This window comes from Carettochelys insculpta, chromosome 2, assembly GCF_033958435.1.
Source record: "Carettochelys insculpta isolate YL-2023 chromosome 2, ASM3395843v1, whole genome shotgun sequence".
Lineage (NCBI taxonomy): Eukaryota > Metazoa > Chordata > Testudines > Carettochelyidae > Carettochelys > Carettochelys insculpta.
Window position 1 is genome coordinate 129,642,678 of NC_134138.1, and position 18,057 is coordinate 129,660,734.

An 18,057-nucleotide genomic window follows, 5' to 3' on the forward strand; every position below is an offset into this window, starting at 1 on the left:
CAAGGATCGGGTAGGCCCATTGCTCCGTGAGGAGGGAGAAACAGTAACAGGAAACTTGGAAGTGGCAGAGATGCTTAATGACTTCTTTGTTTTGGTCTTCACCTGAGAAGTCTGAAGAAGGAGTGCCTAACCTAGTGAATGCTAGTGGGAAAGGGGTAGGTTTACAAGATAAAATAAAAAAAAGTATAAGTTAAAATTATCATTTAGAAAAGTTAGATGTCTGCAAGTCACCAGGGCCTGATGAAATGCATCCTAGAATACTCAAGGAGCTGATAGAGGAGGTGTCTGAGCTTTTAGCTATCATCTTTGGAAAATTGTAGGAGACAGCAGAGATTCCAGAAGACTGCAAAAAGGCAAATATAGTGCCTATCTATAAAAAGGGGAATAAGAACGATGCAGGAAAGTACAGACCAGTCCGTTTAACTTCTGTGCTAGGAAAGATAATGGAACAAGTAATTAAGGAAATCATCTGCAAACACTTGGAAGGTGGTAAGCTGATTGGGAACAGCCAGCATGGATTTGTAAAATGTCAAACCAATCTGATAGCTTTCTTTGATAGGATAAGGAGCCTTGTGGATAAGGGAGAAGCAGTAAATGTGGCGTACCTAAAGTTTAGTAAGGCATTTGATACAGTCTCTCATGATATTTTTATCAATAAACTAAGCAAATACAACTTAGATGGGGCTCCTATAAGGTGAGTGCAAAACTGGCTGGATAACTGTAGTCAAAGAGTAGTTATTAATAGTTCTCAATCCTGCTGGAAAGGTATAACAAGTGGGGTTCTGCAGAGGTCTGTTTTGGGACCGGTTCTGTTCAATATCTTCATCAACGATTTAGATATTGGCATAGAAAGTACGCTTATTAAGTTTGCAGATGATACCAAGCTGGGAGGGGTTGCAGCTGCTTTGGAGGATAGGGTCGAAATTCAAAATGATCTGGACAAATTGGAGGAGTGGTCTGAAATAAACAGGATGAAGCTTAATAAAGAAAATGCAAAGTGCTCCACTTAGGAAGGAACAATCAATTTCACACATACAGAATGGGAAGCGACTGTCTAGGAAGGAGTATGGCAGAAAGGGCTCTAGGGTTATAGTGGACCAAAAGCAAAATATGAGTCAAGTGTGATTCTCTTGCAAAAAAAGCAAACTTGATTCTGGGATGCATTAACAGGTGCGTTTTGAACAAGACACGAGAAGTCATTCTTCTGCTCTACTCTGCTCTGGTTAAGCCTCAGATGGAGTATTGTATCCAGTTCTGGGCGCTGCATTTCAAGAAGGATGTGGAGAAATTGGAAAGGGTCCAGGAAAGAGCAGCAAGAATGATCAAAGGTCTAGAAAACATGACCTATGAAGAAACGCTGAAAGAATTGGGCTTGTTTAGTTTGGAAAAGAGAAGATTGAGGGGAGACATGATAGCAGTTTTCAGGTATCTAAAAGGGTGTCATAAGGAGGAGGGAGAAAACTTGTTCTTTTTGGCCTCTGAGGATAGAACAAGAAGCAATGGGATTAAACTGCAGCAAGGGAGGTTTAGGTTGGACGTTAGGAAAAAGTTCCTAACTGTCAGGATGGTCAAATGCTGGAATAAGTTGTTTAGGGAGGTTGTGGAATTTCCATCTCTGGAGATATTTAAGAACAGGTGAGATAGATGTCTATCAGGGATGGTCGAGACAGTACTTGGTCCCGCCGTGGGGGCAGGAGGCTGGACTCGATGACCTCTCAAGATTCCTTCCTGTCCTAGTAGTCTGTGATTCTGTGTACTGTACAGCATAGAGCAGCTCTGGAGATGCAAGAAGGTATTTGTAAATATTGCTTCCTGAGGAACTGTTGAGAGGAAATGCATCTTTTAGTCGAGATTTTGTAGCATATTCTGCACACTGGCTCTACAATCTGTTTGTATATAGGCCAGAGTCCGGGGGACTTCTGAAGTGTGTGTTCTGCTGGCCAGATAGCATACAGCCAAATGCAATTTCCAAATCATTAGCATGCTACCACAGTGAAAATTAGTTCTCCCAGTAGTGAAGTAAGTCAGTAATTAAAGTCAGACTGAAACTGTTCTGTTTAAACCTCTTCCAGAGGGCTCCTGTGTCAACTAGTGTCACAAAGTATGTCATTTTTTAACAGTCTGATCACAATCAAGAGGAAGCTCAGACGTGCTCATTTTAAACAAAAATGTAATTTTCATATACATTGCTTGGTTTATTCATGGTGAGAAGAGATTCCCCATGTGAAGTTTCAAAGGGCTGTGCTGAGCAAAATAGCAACCGTTTTTCTTTTGGCTGTTCCAGAAGACCCCTTTATTTAAAATACAGTTCTGTCTGACTTTGGCTTACTTCACAAGAGGTTGGTAATTCTGAGCTATGTCTCAAAAGTGACTAGTGGTTTTTGTATGTTCACTGTGTGACATCTGAAAGAGTCCTGAATTCCTGGAAGTGTTGAGCAGTCAACCTCCTGATACTGATTCCTTGTAGTGTCTCAGGTTGGACACTCAACATTAATCATCTTTGGTGGAGACTGCTGAGGTGATGTCCTGCCTCAGTTCATTCTTTGGTTTCCCTAATTATTCCACCAGCTTCTGTTAGGTTGCACTAACATCTTGTGGAAGAGTGTTTCTAGAATCTTTCTACTAACGAGGCACCACTGCTTGGGTTTAGGTTGTTAAAAATGTGGGTTAGTGTTAACTCGTATACAGCAATCTCCTGAATACCACATTCCCTGGAGTACAATGAGCCTTTCTGCTTCCACCTAAGAGATGTGGAAAGCTTGTTCATCTTCATTTCTAAAAATCTAATCCTTATCGACCAGTGTTCCCATAGCAGGCTGAGATACATTACTGTTCTGGTTTCTAGAGCACCCACACATCCCCAGTTGGTGTTTGGGGACAGTTATGGTAGGTGCTGCTCAAACAGGAAGGTTCAGTCCCTAGCCTGAAGAGCTTGTAGTATAAACACACATGACAGAGTGGCCAAGTACACAGGATCAGTATTAAGAGTAACTTGTGCAACTTTGGTTTAAATAAAAATCCTGTCTTTTAAAAATGTGTTGCATTTTTGGGTTCCAGTGTTCTAATAGGACACTTTGTTTAAGCTATAGCTGTTTCTGATTTTAATGATTTTTTTTAATCACTAATGCTTCCTCAGAATGCTGCGAGTATCCTTGTGTAACCAAAGGCTTTGAACATAAAAAAGCTGCTGTATTATTAAACATAAATATTACAAGATCTTCCCAGCTTCAGTAGTTCATGTACCCTGTAAGTTAATTTTGCTTATTCATGGTGCTCTCAGAAACAACCATGAAATAACTCGACAATGTGGTCGATTTAATGGTTATTGCTGAAACATAAGTGCGTTTTCTATGAGTCATTAATAAAATTAACAGCATTTGTAACTGCTCCAGAAAGTAACTGAAAGGACAAACAACGGTTGAATGGTTTTCGGTTAGGTGGTTCTGTTGCTGTACTGGACAAAACTCTTGGTAACCTCTTGCTGGTTTGCCTTGAGGAAACCTTATCTGCTGGCTGTTTCCCACTTTAGCTTTTTTTGCTGAACTGCCCCTAAGCAAAAATAAGTACTCCCATCCTCATCTGTTGATGTGACAAGTCAGATTAACACATGGTTTTTGACTAACCTGAAAGAACTGCCAGGTGCTAGAGGTTTGCTATTTGCATCTGGGTTCACAAATTTAAGCTGAGGGGTTTTGGTTTTAAAAAAAAAAAAATTTCTTGGAAGTCGTTGATGGCATTTTTACATACATTTAAATACCGAGAAGTTTAATGCCAAAAATGTAACCTTTATCTTTAAAAATAATGATTTTAGAACAGAAATTGTGGTGATGTGTTTGGACAAGTCATGGTTTGTATTTTTCTCTCTTTGACACCTCCCACCACAGATAGACTGGAAATGGAGATGCTTAAATTACGAATTCAGGAGAACTCTCAAAGGGTGATGGTTAAATTCAAGTGCCCTATTTTGGTTGTTACTTCCCACTATGAGTCTTTGTTTTTTTAAAAAAGTTCTATAACCTTTTTCCCTACTCTCTCCTCTGGATGTACTGTTGCTCAATTACTCAAAAACATTTAAACAACCCCCCCCCCCACACCCCCAACACCTCATCTGAGATTTTTATACTTCTGAATACACCAGTGTTGTTTATCCCTTAATTTAATCCAGCATCATTCTTTGATTTACCCAGTGCTTGTAACCTGAAAAAATAAAAGGACACCTTTTGTCATGTTTCTATTAACTTATTCTTGGTGGAGATTCTTGGAATTGTTTTTGTTGAGATGAAGTCAGCAATGTGCTGTTCGGATTTTCCATTCTTGCATATAGACTTACTGTCTCAGCTGCACTAGATATGGTTGCATCATTTTGCTACTGAAAAGTCTTGTGTACGAAAATTCAAATACTGATTATTTAAGTTTGGTTGATAAAATTAAGCTAGGAAAGTAACATCCACTTACTTTTTTTCATTTTGAATTAGAACATATAAATGGAACAGGAAAAAATTCAACTGTCATCAGATACAGGAAAAATAATGAGTATTTTTTTGGAAGTTATAGAAAGTATTGAATATAATTCCCAAATATAAGGCTTTAAACAATCTAATAACATTCCAAATGAGAGAGATTTTACAATGGTTTCAGAGAATATTCCAGATGTTATACATATGTGTAATCTTCAGATCTTAATAGGTAATACCTAAAATAATTAGAAGTTATAACATATTTGTTCTTCAGTTGATAGCTTTTTATTAGGTCTGAGTGTAAAACCTGTCTATATAAAATATGTATATAAATTTCATTTCTCATTTTTTAAAAACTTGGAAGATACAATGAAATGGGGTTTGGCTTTATTTTATGATATATTATGAAATGATGCAAGTGTAGCATTGTTTCACAAATAACAGTGAATTTTAGAAATTTTACTTAACTCTCGCTTGTTTCAGCTTTGACAATCTTGAAATCAGAATACTTGTTCTAGTTTTGTTAGCTCTCACTGTATCAGTTTAACTGTAGCCTTTAGTTTCAGGGCCTAAGAGAGACAAAATTCTAGTTTTGGTGGTTACTCCGTCTGCTGAAATAGAAAACTGAAAAGAAAATTATCTTTTTAGTATATTAGCGTTGCAATCTATTGTGCATCTTTAATTGTACTGAAAAATAAATGTGACCTCAATTGCTTCTGACATCATATGAAAACTAATATCAGTAATCTTAAGAAAAAAAATCTTTAAAATGCATGAAGATGGAAGCGTGGGAATAAGATCCAGAAACGTCACTTGGAGAACAGATAGCACTGAATTAAGAAGTGACCATGACAGAGGTGCTGTGATACAGCTGCTTTTTCAGCATATGTCTTTAGATATCAGAAAATTTGCATGGTTTGTGTTTTTCAGCTGAGAATTCAGTTTGCTTTACAGCAACAGATGGATATGTCATTTTTCATAATTCAGAGATGGTATTTAATTTTATTTGGTTGCAAAAGCTGCTTTTATTTAATGAGGAAAGGTTTGTCATGGAGAGGGAAAAGAGAAAATATTGGTGAGCAAGGTATCACTTAAAGGAGTATTTCAGCATAAATATACAAACTGCAGTATTAGGTAATTAATGTGGACTCATTCCTTCTTATTAGATTTATTATAATTGCTTTTTCATCAACTCTTGTAATAAACTTTCTCTGACTTAAATAAAACATTCCATTTTTGAGCAGGACAGATATTTTTTGAACTTGACAACAAGTGTAGTGAATGGAACTGGACTGCTGGAACCTAAATCCACGTTTTACACTGAAAAAGCCATTCGTTCTCCCAGATGACAAATGTGAGCTTCCTTCTAAAAGGCATACTGGAAATTCTACACATACAGCTAATGTTCAGTTTGCTTGCTCAGGTTATTAATTTTTTAAAGTTATTAATTTAAATCCCATTATAAGATTTATTCTTAGAAAAATGTTAATATCATTACAGCTTCTTGGTTAAATTGCTAGTCCCTGATCTAAGGCACATAGAGACCGCTCGAAGTCATTCCATTGACTTTGGTGATCTTGCACAGTGGCTTTGGTGATTTTTATGATCAGGTCCAGTCTGTTTTTCATAAGCATATACCGAAGCAAGGGAACAGACACCGGTGACTTTTTGTTTGCTCCTTTGGCTTGGTCTTTGTTGAAAATGCTGATTGCAGTCACCACTGATTACTGAAATTCTGTCACCTATCGGATTTTTTGCACCCGAATGAACAAGCCATGAGCATCTGAAAATCTTAGTCTATGATATTTACTTGTTACGTTGACACAAACTGTTCTACTTTGGTTAAAGGTCCCTTTGGGACAATTCTTAGATGTTATCTGCATTGTACATGCACAGGAAGGACAATGATGTCTCTAGGGCATAACTGTGCAAGAACACTACGATCTTGGGTGTTTTTTTTATTATCATATAGCCAGCAGGGTTGGGAAATTAATTAACTTCCTGTTACCAAATCTTTAAACAAGTGCATTGAGTTTGTAAAAGATATCAAAAGTGCACGAAGCAAAGCAAATTCAGCGTGGCAAGTCTAGTTATCAGTGGTGGCATATATATATATATATATCTCTGGACAGGGGCCAAAACGATTCTTTTACAAACACCTGTCCAGTACAAGCCAGTATAACGCTTCTATTTTATTCATGCAAGTGAAACGAATGCTTTTGATTCTAAGCATTTTATATCATCTAGGATCAAAATCTGATGATGTGGAGGGATTTTCAAAAGTTGATCAGTGCTGCCCCAGCTGTGCTTCTGTTGAAGTCATTGGGAGATTTACTGCTGATTTCAGTGGGGCAGAAAGAAGTCAACACTAAGCATTTTTTGAGATCCCATCCATCACTATCTATTATTTATATTTGTCATGGGGGGGGGGGGAATTTTCTGGGAAGTATAGAAGGAGGTGTTCGTTACCACCAGCTTCCAAGATGCTCCAAAGTGGCATACAGTGGTAAAGGACAGAATTCCCTGACATCTTTAACCATGTGTGTGTTGAGTGTATGGCCCTGCTAAACTGACTAAACTTCTGATCTTGGAGAGGTGATTGCATGCAGCTCTCATTGGCTCTCCTGGGAGTTCTACTTCCCAGGATCAGGCCGTGGAAGAGCTGTTCAGCGCAGGATATGGTCTCCAGCAGGCTATTTTCATGCTGACGTGTGGTTCTGTGGTATCTGTGAATTTGTCACTGTTGGCATCACTCAGAATGGGAGTCAACCAGCTGTGACAGAAAAGAACACTGTGTGCTCTAACACTGACAGTACTTCTTCTTTTAAAGTGGACGTTTTCTGAAAGCCCCTCTTAGTTTGGCGCCTGGAAGCCTTTAGCATGTGTGATGACTGCTGAAACCAGAGGAACAACTTAAAATGAATATGGGATGCGGGACTGGGACCTTAAACGCTTGGCCCACTGCCAGTTTCAGTAGGTTCTCTCCTCTTCTCTTCCCTTCTCTTTTCTCCCCGTCCCCTTCCCCCTTTACCTCTCTGCATTCTGCCTGGTTAAAGGGTAGCTAATGAGTACTGGGCTTGCTTCTGGTACTCAGTTTGTTGAAAGGAGGGAAGAGCATTTAATCTGAACCAGAAATGATAAATAGCCAAGGTTCAGCAAATGTAAAGCCTGATTTTGTAAACCTGACTCATTTGAACTGTCCTCTTATGTTCGCAGCTAAACATTCATGGTAAAAGACACTGTGGTACAGGGCCATGCTACCAGATAGCTACTGTAGCATTCCCTCGATTAGAGACATCAGTCCCTGGCACAGAACAGCCTGTTGTTTTATATACAGATTGTTCTACCGCTAGCTGAGTGCCTCTGTGCTAGCCACCTTGACTCAGTAAAGCTTATTGTCTTTGCATACATGCTAGGGGTGCTTTTGTCCTGATTCAAATGGGAGTGGCTGTGATGTTTGATTGTTTTCATTTTTTGACATATCAAAGATGTCATTTAGCTGGCAAGCTTCCTCTTTTCTCTTCCCTCAGCTCTCTGTCATCTGTGAGCACTCACTGTAACTCCCCTTTAATAGTCCCCTCTCCCAAGCGATGATCTTCTACTCTTGCAGTAATCCCCACTTAGTAATGCCACTTAGTCAGTGAACCACTGACAGATTAATAGGTATACTCTGTGACACCTCTGGTGGAAATCAGCTGTCAGTCCGTAGATGAGAGAGAGAGTGGCTGTGAAGGATGTATTGACTTGCTGTGATGTACCATGTCTGGTTCTTCAGCTTGAATACGCAACAGTTGAATCGTTTGTTGACATAGTTGAATCGTTTGTTGACTCAGTTGTGGAATAGCCAGGAGTCAGGTGGGAGATCATGGCCTGGGGAGGCGTACAGATTTGAGGCAGTTAGACATGGTGAGCCCTGATCACCATCTGAGTTCCTGTAGATGCCCTAAAAAGAGGGAGCTACTAGGCATATTGAAAACTACACCATATTCATATGGAGTCCTAACTTCTATGGTTAGCTCTTTTTATTTGTTCCTTATCTATTATTTTATCACTCTGTTGCTTAGTTGACTTTTCAGGTCAGAGTTTTTCTAAGAACATATATTGTAGTTCCTTACTTGAGTAAATAATTCATTATGATAACAGCTGACTAATAAAGTGAGGACTTCTTATTGGAAGATAAGTTTGAATTATCAAGTCCCTGCTTTAAAAAAAGCAACCAATTTCTGTAATGCTCGCCTTTTTGTTTATTGTGTTGCTAAATAAGTAAGGGACAAACAACTGAATGTGGCATTCTTCATGATTTAAAAAAAAGTCTTTTACAAATTTCGTTTTCAGCAGTCATTTTGACAAAGTGAGAACTGCGTAAGATGTGACTAGTTTCCAGTGAAACATAACGAGAATAACACATTTCAGACAATGAATGTAGCAAAAGCTTTACTCCTTTCTAATAAAGATGTGGCTGTTCAAAGAATTCACATAAGGATCTTTGGAGTAAACATGACTAATGTCTGTTCCTTAGTGACAAAATGTGTAAAACCAACTTTTTAAGCCTGTATGCGGTGTTGTGGTGGCCATAGTGGTCCCAGAATGTTATTGGGGTGAAGGCAGATGGGTACATCACATAAGAATAGTAGAACAGTGAGATTGGGTCAAGCAAATCTGCTGGCTTGGTATGTCTTCTGACAGAGGTCAATGCCAGCTGCTTCAAAGGAAGTTAACAGATTAGATAATTACCAAGTGATCCATCCCCTGCTCTCCAGTTCCAGTATCCCTCAGTCAGAGGCTTAGAGTATCACAGAGGTAGCTTTGTTATTGTGTATGTTGGAGAACAACAAGAAGTCCTGTGGCATCTTATAGACTAACAGGTATTTTGGAGCAGAAGCTTTTGTGGGCAAAGACCTGCTTTATCAGATGTACGAGTCACGACTCATGCATCTGACGAAGCAGGTCTTTGCCCACAAAAGCTTCTGCTCCAAAATATCTGTTAGTCTATAAGGTGCCACAGGACTTATTGGTCTCAGAGGCTTAGAGACTCCCAAGCATGGGGTTGCATTCTTGACCTGTTGGCGAATAGCTGTGGATGGATCTAGCCTCTGTGAACCTATCTAATTTTTTTTGAACTCAGGTATACTTTCGGTCTTCACAATATCCCCCAGCAATGAGTTCCGCAGGTTAATTGTGCATAGTGTGAAGAAGTGCTGTCTTACGTTTATTTTAAGACTGCTGCCTGTTAATATCACTGGCTGACCAGGGTTCTTGTGTAACGTGAAGGGGTCAATAACACTTCCTTATTCACTTTCTTACCACCACTTGTGGTTTTATAGACCTCTGTCATATCTCCCCACCTTAGTAATCTGTTTTCCAAGTCTTTTTCATCTCTCTCTGTATATAGCAGCTTACACAGAGCTGAAGAAGAGCTCTGTCTAAGTTTGAAAACGTCTCTCTCTCACCAACAGGACCTGGTCCAATAAAGGATATTACCTCAACCATTGTTTTTTTTAAAATCTAGTCATTGAAACAAAATCTGCATTATTTACGGTGCTACATCTCTTTCATAATCAATGGAGCTGCACAAATACTAGAGCAGGATTTGCCCTTGATTTGTGACCATTATGCTTCTGTTATGTTGTGTTCTCATTCATGTTTACTACTTTATACAGGGAGTGAAATATCTGTGCATTCCTGCTGCCGATTCACCCTCGCAGGATTTGTAAGTTTCTGTTTTTTTTAATTCAGTACTAATGCTTGGTGTGATATGCCTTAAATATTGAGTCTGTTCTGGTATGGCTCTGGTCTGAAGAAGTGGGTCTGTCCCACAAAAGCTCACCTAATAAATTATTTTGTTAGTCTTTAAAGTGCTACTTTACTGCTTTTTTGGTTTGAAATAAGTTACTCTCACCAGTTTTGCACCAATGTAGGTTTAAATCTGTTGCTTAGGTAGAATAACTCATTATTATTGAGGTAACAGAAGAATAGGCCCTTTAAAAATGCTTTCCTACTTGGCACGCCTGCTTTGCTATCAAGAATATCCAGAATTGTCATAATTAATGTAAACTTTTTTGGAAGTTGTATTAAAACTTGTGCTTCAGGAATGGTCTGTGCTGCAAAGTTAGGTCATCTTAATGACGTACCTCCAGGGCCGTGAAAAATGTAACACTTTGTGCAGTGCAATTAAATCGATCTAAGATCTCATGTACACCCTGCTAAACTGATGGAAAAATTGTTCTGGTGACCTAGAAACCACCTCTCAGAAAGTTGGCTTTACTGCAAGAATGGAAAAACAGCCCCCTAGCAGTGCAGCTGCAGGTCTGCAGCTGTGTCGCTGTAGCATTTCTGATATAGACATAGCCTCTGTTTTAAAGACAGGGAGAAGACCTACATGGGTTGGGGGTGCGGGTGTTGGGGTGGGAGGAGCAGATTATGGCACATCATCCTATTGTTGGGTTCATACAACTTCCTTCAAATCATCTAGTGCTGGAGGTAGTGTACTGGGCTATGCCAATTACTGTTGTTGTTGTCTTATGCTCCTCCAACAGGAATGTATCTTTGTGAAACTGCAGTGTCCCATTTTTAGGTCTTTTAAATTTTCTTTAAACTATCCACTAGCCATGTTCCCATCCAGAAGGTGAGTTGAGCTGACCCTGGAGTTTAACATTGTGCATTTTTTATTTGATTGTATATGAGAAACCATGATCTTGAACTAATCAAAACATATTTCGTAAGAATACTTGGAAGGCGACCAACTCTTTCCTCTAGTGCAACTATTTATGTTGAGGAGAGGTAAGGGGGTTTCAGCCACTTCCTGCTAACTAGTTATGTAGAGAAACAGAAGTAGTTGAAAGGGCCCGATACCTGCGGAAGGAAGTTCAGCGCTGCTTCTTCTCTCAGATCAGAGCAATATTCCGGCTGATGCTTTCAGTGGATATTTTTAGAGTATTTTGTTTCTCACATCTTTGGAGAGATTCCAGTGTGACACTGGATGTTTTTTACTTGCTTTTTTTGCACTCTTCAATAACATTTTTCTGCAGTTATGAAAATCCAGTTCTAACACAACTTTGTTATAAGAACATATACTGAGAGACAGTTCTTTCTACCCTTACCCTGTTCCCTCCAGGTACAGAACATCCTCAAATGCACTTGTCGTCGAAGAGCTGCATGTTCTCAGTGCCTCTAAAAATCAGACCCAGAGTATACTACTCCCTTAAAATAATAGTAACCAATTAACTATTAAGTGGGAATCCAGGTTAGAGAACAGAATAGCATTTTCAAAACTGAGATAATGAATATAGAAGCAATTGTGTGTAATGTTTTGTGGGAGGGTAGGAATTTGGACAATTTCTTGTTTTTGTGGCCTTCAGCATATGGAGGCTCATTTCTTTTAAGAAGAAGGAAGTTTTAGGAATTACAGAGGCCATATTTGCATGTTTGGGTCATCCTTAATGTTTTGTCAGTTATTTGGAGATCCACTGGGTAGTTGTGAGGAACATTTGTAAATGTCTCTTCTCTTAGTAGAAATCTGGACCAGTTTGTGAACAGAAAGAGGGCAGAATTTGCACTGAATGTTACACATACAAATCAACCAGCCTTAGCCATTGCATATCGAGGAAATGCATCGAAAAGCAACCTTTAACATTCAAAGGAAATTAGCTCTCTGGCACCACACCAAGATTCTTAAAGCATTAATGAGCAGATGAGAGATTTGCATGAGTATTGGGTCTGTTGTGCTGCAAGCATCTACAGTTCTTGCTCCAGTATCAGATGGTTGCAAACAAATTTTGTTACTTCTAGTATTGATATCCTTGATCGCTCAAAACTTGATGAGTAACTGACTTTTTTCTTTCTTGATATGGTGGAAGAGTTTAAGTAGCATCAGTACACGATGTGTAGAAATATTGTTACTTGCTTTTAATGTAAAAACATGGAGGTCAAAGGAAGCTTGTTTTATTCAGGTCATGAGAATATCGAACACTGGCTAAAGGTATGTGTCTTGAAGGGGATCCTGGGGAAAGAGGGATTCTGTCCATTTGTGACATTTTTTTGTGTCTGTCCTTTTCTCAAAGAGTGAGGCCAGCAGCTGCAGAGGAGAAAAATAGCATCACCTATAGAATGATTGATTATACCCTAGTGGGTGCTGGTGAATGAAAATGACTAGGATGCCATACGATGCATGCCTGTGTCTCTCAGCCTCTGGCTTTTCAGGTAGTCTTCTGAGGCGGTGCTTCTGCTTTTCTGCATCTGCTGGTACCTGTCAAAGGGAACCAGCTTGATGTGTGGTCAGAGTGGATCTTGGGACTTCTGAGTTTTGGACTTGCTCCCTTAAGTTTACATTAGCTATCCTGCCTCAGAGAGGAAGTATAATTAGGGCCCTACCAAATTCGCGGCCGTGAAAATGGTGCTATTTGCCAGTTTGTGAAAATCTGTGTGAAATGTGTTTTTTGTGCTTTTACTTTGCACGATACAGGGGGGATCAGTATTTCTAAAATTGTGGATCCTTACCCAAAAGGGTGTTGCAGGGGGATCACAAGGGGAGTAGCATTATTTCCATCCCTTACTTCTGCACTGCGTTCAGACATGGACAGCCAGAAAGTGGTGGTGGTTGGACAGGTGTCCAGCTCTGAAGGCAGTGCCCCACCAGTAGCAGTGCATAAGTAAGGGTGGCCATGCCATGCCATGCCATGCCTGTGGCTGCATTAGGATTTCCCTTCTAACTCTTGTGAAACTAGAACAAGACAGTCAAGGGTGAACATGACCAGATGTCGAAATTTGATGCTCTAACAAGTAAACTGGCTGTAGAGTGATTCAGCATGCTGAGTGTCATAGCTGGAAAATGATTAATAAAACTGGACCAAAAGTGCACTGTTAGTCACACTTAATATCCTTCCCCTGCTCCTGTGAGAGACCTGGCACCCGTTTACCTTTTGATATTTTTTTTCCCCCCAGCCCAAAGCATATTCCATAAGAAAGTGGGCAAAACTTATGCTAGGTCACTGCAGAACAGTATTTTTCAACCAGTGTGCCTTGGCACACTGGTGTGCCACGAGAACTGGCCAAGTGTGCTGTGAAATTTGATGAAATTCCCCTTGCTGTGACTCTTTGCAGAGCCACCACAGGGGGAAAATTGACAACCCTGAATCAGCTGGGGCTCAAGCAGCAAAACTGCCTGAGACCCAGCTGGCATGGGGTTTGTCAGTCCCCCTCTCCCCGCTGCGGTGGCTCTTCTCAGAGCCACAATGACTGGATGTGTCGACTCTGCAGGACCCTGTTTGTGTGGGGAGGCAGCTGAAATGCTGCTTCCTGCCGTGAATGAGCTGGTGGAGAGCCTGCCTCCACTCCCTGCAGTAACGATGGGGAGGAAGAAAGGGTGGGAGCCTGTTGGATCTGGAATGTGGTTTAAATGCTGCACCCTGGCTCCAATAGGCTGGCAGGAAGGGGAGCCTGATTTCATCCCTAACATGGTGTTGAGCAGATTTTGAAAATGTGTCTGTGCTTGCTGTCTAAGACAGTGTATTCTGTGGTGGATATGAAACACGAATGCATTTGAGCCTTGTATAGATTTTTTGTATGCACTATGTTGCAAACCTCTCTAGTAAGACCATAACCATAGTAAGTAAATGTGACATTTAAGAACAATTGAGTCAGCCTAAAAAAAGTGAGTGTGCTATGGAATTTTATCTCATTGAAGTGCACCATATATCAGAGGGGTAGCCGTGTTAGTCTGGATCTGTAGCAGCAACGAAGGGTCCTGTGGCACCTTATAGACTAACAGAAAAGTTTAGAGCATGAGCTTTCGTGAGTTAACTCACTTCTTCAGATGCTGGTCCTGGAAATCTGCAAGGCCAGGTATAAATAGGCCAGAGCAAGGCTGGGGATAACGAGGTTAGCTCAGTCAGGCAGGCTGAGTTGTCTTGTCATCAGTAGATCTGGAGGTGTGAACTCCGAGAGGGGAAGCTGCTTTTGTATTTAGCCAGCCATTCACAGTCTTTGTTTAATCCTGAGCTGAGAGTATTGAATTTGCAGATGAATTGTAGCTCAGCAATTTCTCTTTGGAGTCTGTTCTTGAAATTTCTTTGCTGCAGGATAGGTACTTTTAAATCTGCTACTGTGTGTCCTGGGAGATTGAAGTGCTCTCCTATGGGTTTTTGTATATTGCCATTTCTGATGTCTGATTTGTGTGCATTTATTCTTTTACGTAGGGACTGTCCAGTTTGTCCGATGTATATGGCAGAGGGGCATTGCTAGCACATGATGGCATAAATTACATTGGTAGATGTGCAGCTGAATGAGCCCACAATGGTGTGGCTGATCCAGTTAGGTCCTGTAATGATGTTGCTGGTGTGTATATGTGGGCAGAGCTGGCAACGAGGTTTGTTGCATGGATGGGTCCCTGAGATAGAGTGACTGTGGTGTGGTGTATAGTTGTTCGTTAGGATTTGTTTTAGGTTGGCAGGTTGTCTGTGAGCAATGATAGGTCTGCCTCCCAAGGCCTGTGAAAGTGTGGGATCATTGTCCAGGATGGGTTGTAGCTCCCTGATGATGCGCTGTAGAGGTTTTAGCTGAGGACTGTAGGTGATGGCTAGTGGTGTTCTGTTGGTTTCTCTCTTGGGCTTGTCCTGTAGTAGGAGGCTTCGTGGCACACGTCTGGCTCTGTTGATTTGTTTTCTCACTTTCTCAGGTGGGTATTGCACTCTCAAGAATGCTTGGTGCAGATCCTGTAGGTGTTTGTCTCTGTCGGAGGGGTTGGAACAAATGCGGTTATATTTAAGTGCTTGGCTGTAAACGATGGATCGTGTGGTGTGTCTGGGATGGAAGCTGGAGGCATGAAGGTAGGCGTAGCGGTCAGTGGGTTTACGATACAGGGTGGTACTGATGTGTCCATTGTGTATGAGCACGGTAGTGTCAAGGAAGTGGATCTCCTGTGTAGATTGGTCCAGGCTGAGCTTGATGTTGGGGTGGAAGTTGTTGAAGTCCCGGTGGAATTCCTCCAGAGTCTCCTTCCCATGGGTCCAGATGATGAAGATGTTGTCAATGTAGCGTAAATAGAGCCGGGGTGTTAGTGGACGAGAGTTGAGGAAGCGCTGTTCCAGGTCAGCCATGAAAATATTGGCATATTGAGGGGCCATGCGGGTACCCATAGCTGTGCCGCTGATTTGAAGGTATATATTGTCACCGAATCTGAAATAGTTGTGTGTGAGTATAAAGTTGCAGAGCTCAGCCGCCAGATGTGCTGTAGCATCATCAGGGATACTGTTCCGGACAGCGTTTATTCCATCTTTGTGTGGGATGTTGGTATACAGAGCCTCTACATCCAAGGTTGCTAGGATAGTGTTTTCTGGTAGGTCACCAACGTATTGCAGTCTTCTCAGGAAGTCAGTGGTGTCGCGGAGATAGCTGGGGGTGTTGGTGACATAGGGTCTGAGGAGAGAGTCCACATAACCAGACAGTCCTTCAGTGAGAGTGCCAATACCGGAGATGATGGGGCGTCCAGGATTTCCAGGCTTGTGGATCTTGGGTAGTAAGTAGAATAACCCTGGACGGGGCTCTAGAGGTGTGTTGGTGTAGATCTGTTCTTGTGCTTGTGTAGGGAGTGTCCTGAGCAGACGGTGTAGTTTTTTAGTGTGTTCCTTGGTGGGGTCTGAGGAAAGTAGCCTGTAAAATCTGGTATTGCAGAGTTGTCTGGAAGCCTCCTTCTGGTAGTCAGACCTGTCCATGATGACAGTAGCTCCTCCTTTATCTGCCTCTTTGATTATAATGTCAGGGTTGCTTCTGAGGCTGTGGATGGCATTGCATTCCGCACAACTGAGGTTGTGAGGCAAACGATGTTGTTTCTCCACAATTTCTGTCTGTGCGCGTCGGCGGAAGCATTCTATGTATAGGTCCAGACTGTTATTTCTGCCCTCGGGAGGAGTCCACATGGAGTTGTTGTTCTTGTGCTGCTGGGAGGTTGTCTGTGTAATGGTGTGTTGGTCAGTGTTGTGTTGAAAGTATTCTTTGCGTCTGAGACGGCGAAAGTAGGCTTCCAGATCACCGCAGAACTGTATCATGTTTGTGCGTGTGGTGGGGCAAAAAGAGAGTCCCCGAGAAAGGGCACACTCTTCTGCTGAGCTGTGTGTGTAGCTGGACAGATTGATGATATTGCTGGCTGAGTTAGTGGTACCACTGCTGTGGCTCTGTATGGCAGGCAGGAGTTTAGAAAGTTTGCAGTCCTTTTTCGTCTGTATAGTAGTGAAGTGTCTAGTGTAAATCTCTTGTTTTATTTTAGTAAAGTTCAGCGGCGTGGAAGTTTGTGTTGAAGGTTGGTTATTGATGAAAGACTCCAGATTGGAGAGCTCTTTTTTGATGTTCTCCTGTTTGTTGTACAGGACACTGATCAGGTGGTTCCTCAGTTTCTTTGAGAGTGTGTGGCATAATCTCTCACTGTAGTCTGTGCAGTGTGTAGATTGCAAAGGATTTTTCACCTTCAGTCCATTCGGTATGATGTCCATTCGTTTGCATTTGGAGAGAAAGATGATGTCTGTCTGAATTTGTGCAAGCTTCCTCGTGAGATTGATAGATTTCCATTCCATACGGCTAAATGCAGTGCCTTGCATGTTGTCAAGTATCAGAGGGGTAGCCGTGTTAGTCTGAAGTGCACCATGTTACTGAAAAGGTTAGGAACGACTGCTGTAGAAGAAGTATTGGTGTTTGGAGCTACTTGGACAAAACATTTCAACCTATTAGATACACAAGGTGAATGAGATAATATCTTGTATTGGACCAACTTCCCAGCTTGTGTGTGTCTGTCTGTTCTATGACCGACAACGGCTACATTGCACAGATCAGCCTATGTCGTTTTTCCAGGGATCTAGCGGGGAAGGAGTCAGCAGTCTCTGCGATCTTCCTCACTATGGCATCCAGGCATGTGAGACGGCAGAGATGACTGCTGTGATGTTATGAATGCTGTGTTGCACAAATTACTATTTGAGGGACATTAGTGCTGCCCTGCCTATGTGTGAGGTGTACACTAGATTGTTGCTGGCTCTCTGGGGAAGAAACATTCACTTTTTCATCAGTTTCCTGATGGTGCTGTCTGCCTTGTTGAGGGTTACCTTTGCCAGGGCAGATCCCCCACAGGACGAATGACGGTGGTCAGGAAGGTATTCAGGGTGTTGATTGTCTGCCATGATGCAAGCAGGGAAGAATCAATGCTGGGCACATCTCACAGGACCTACACAGTGGTGTGCTCAGGTGTCTGCCAGATGTGGTAACCTGTGGGCATGCCAAGATGGTGGCATCTGCCCATCTTTGAGGAAACCATAGATTCACCTGGATTTGGAACTGTATTGCCTGAGCTGAGTCCCCGATGCTGCCATCTATACACAGGGATGTGCATCCTGGCTGGCAGTGTTGAGCACTTTTTTGAAGCTTTCTGGATAGTCTGTGATTCCAACTAGATTATCTGCATAGTCCAGGATGTTCACTTTGTTCTCGTACAAGGTGAAACCACCTAGGCCACTGGAGAAGGCTCGGCTGAGTGTCTCCATGGCCAAGTTGAAGATAATGGGTTTGAGGGATAGCCTTGCTTCATGTCACTGCAAATGGGAATGTCAGAGATCTCACCTTC

General features: G+C 41.5%; 1 protein-coding gene across 6 annotated transcripts in view; it reads left to right on the forward strand.

The window, feature by feature from the left end:
* The window catches only part of DUSP22 (dual specificity phosphatase 22), a 72,668-nt gene that overhangs the window by 31,631 nt on the left and 22,980 nt on the right, over positions 1–18,057 (forward strand). For all 6 annotated transcript variants that reach the window (XM_074987756.1, XM_074987759.1, XM_074987761.1 and 3 more), the window contains one exon: positions 10,118–10,167. In XM_074987756.1, the coding sequence (XP_074843857.1) occupies positions 10,118–10,167 (50 nt within the window). The remainder of the gene's footprint in view (positions 1–10,117; positions 10,168–18,057) is intronic.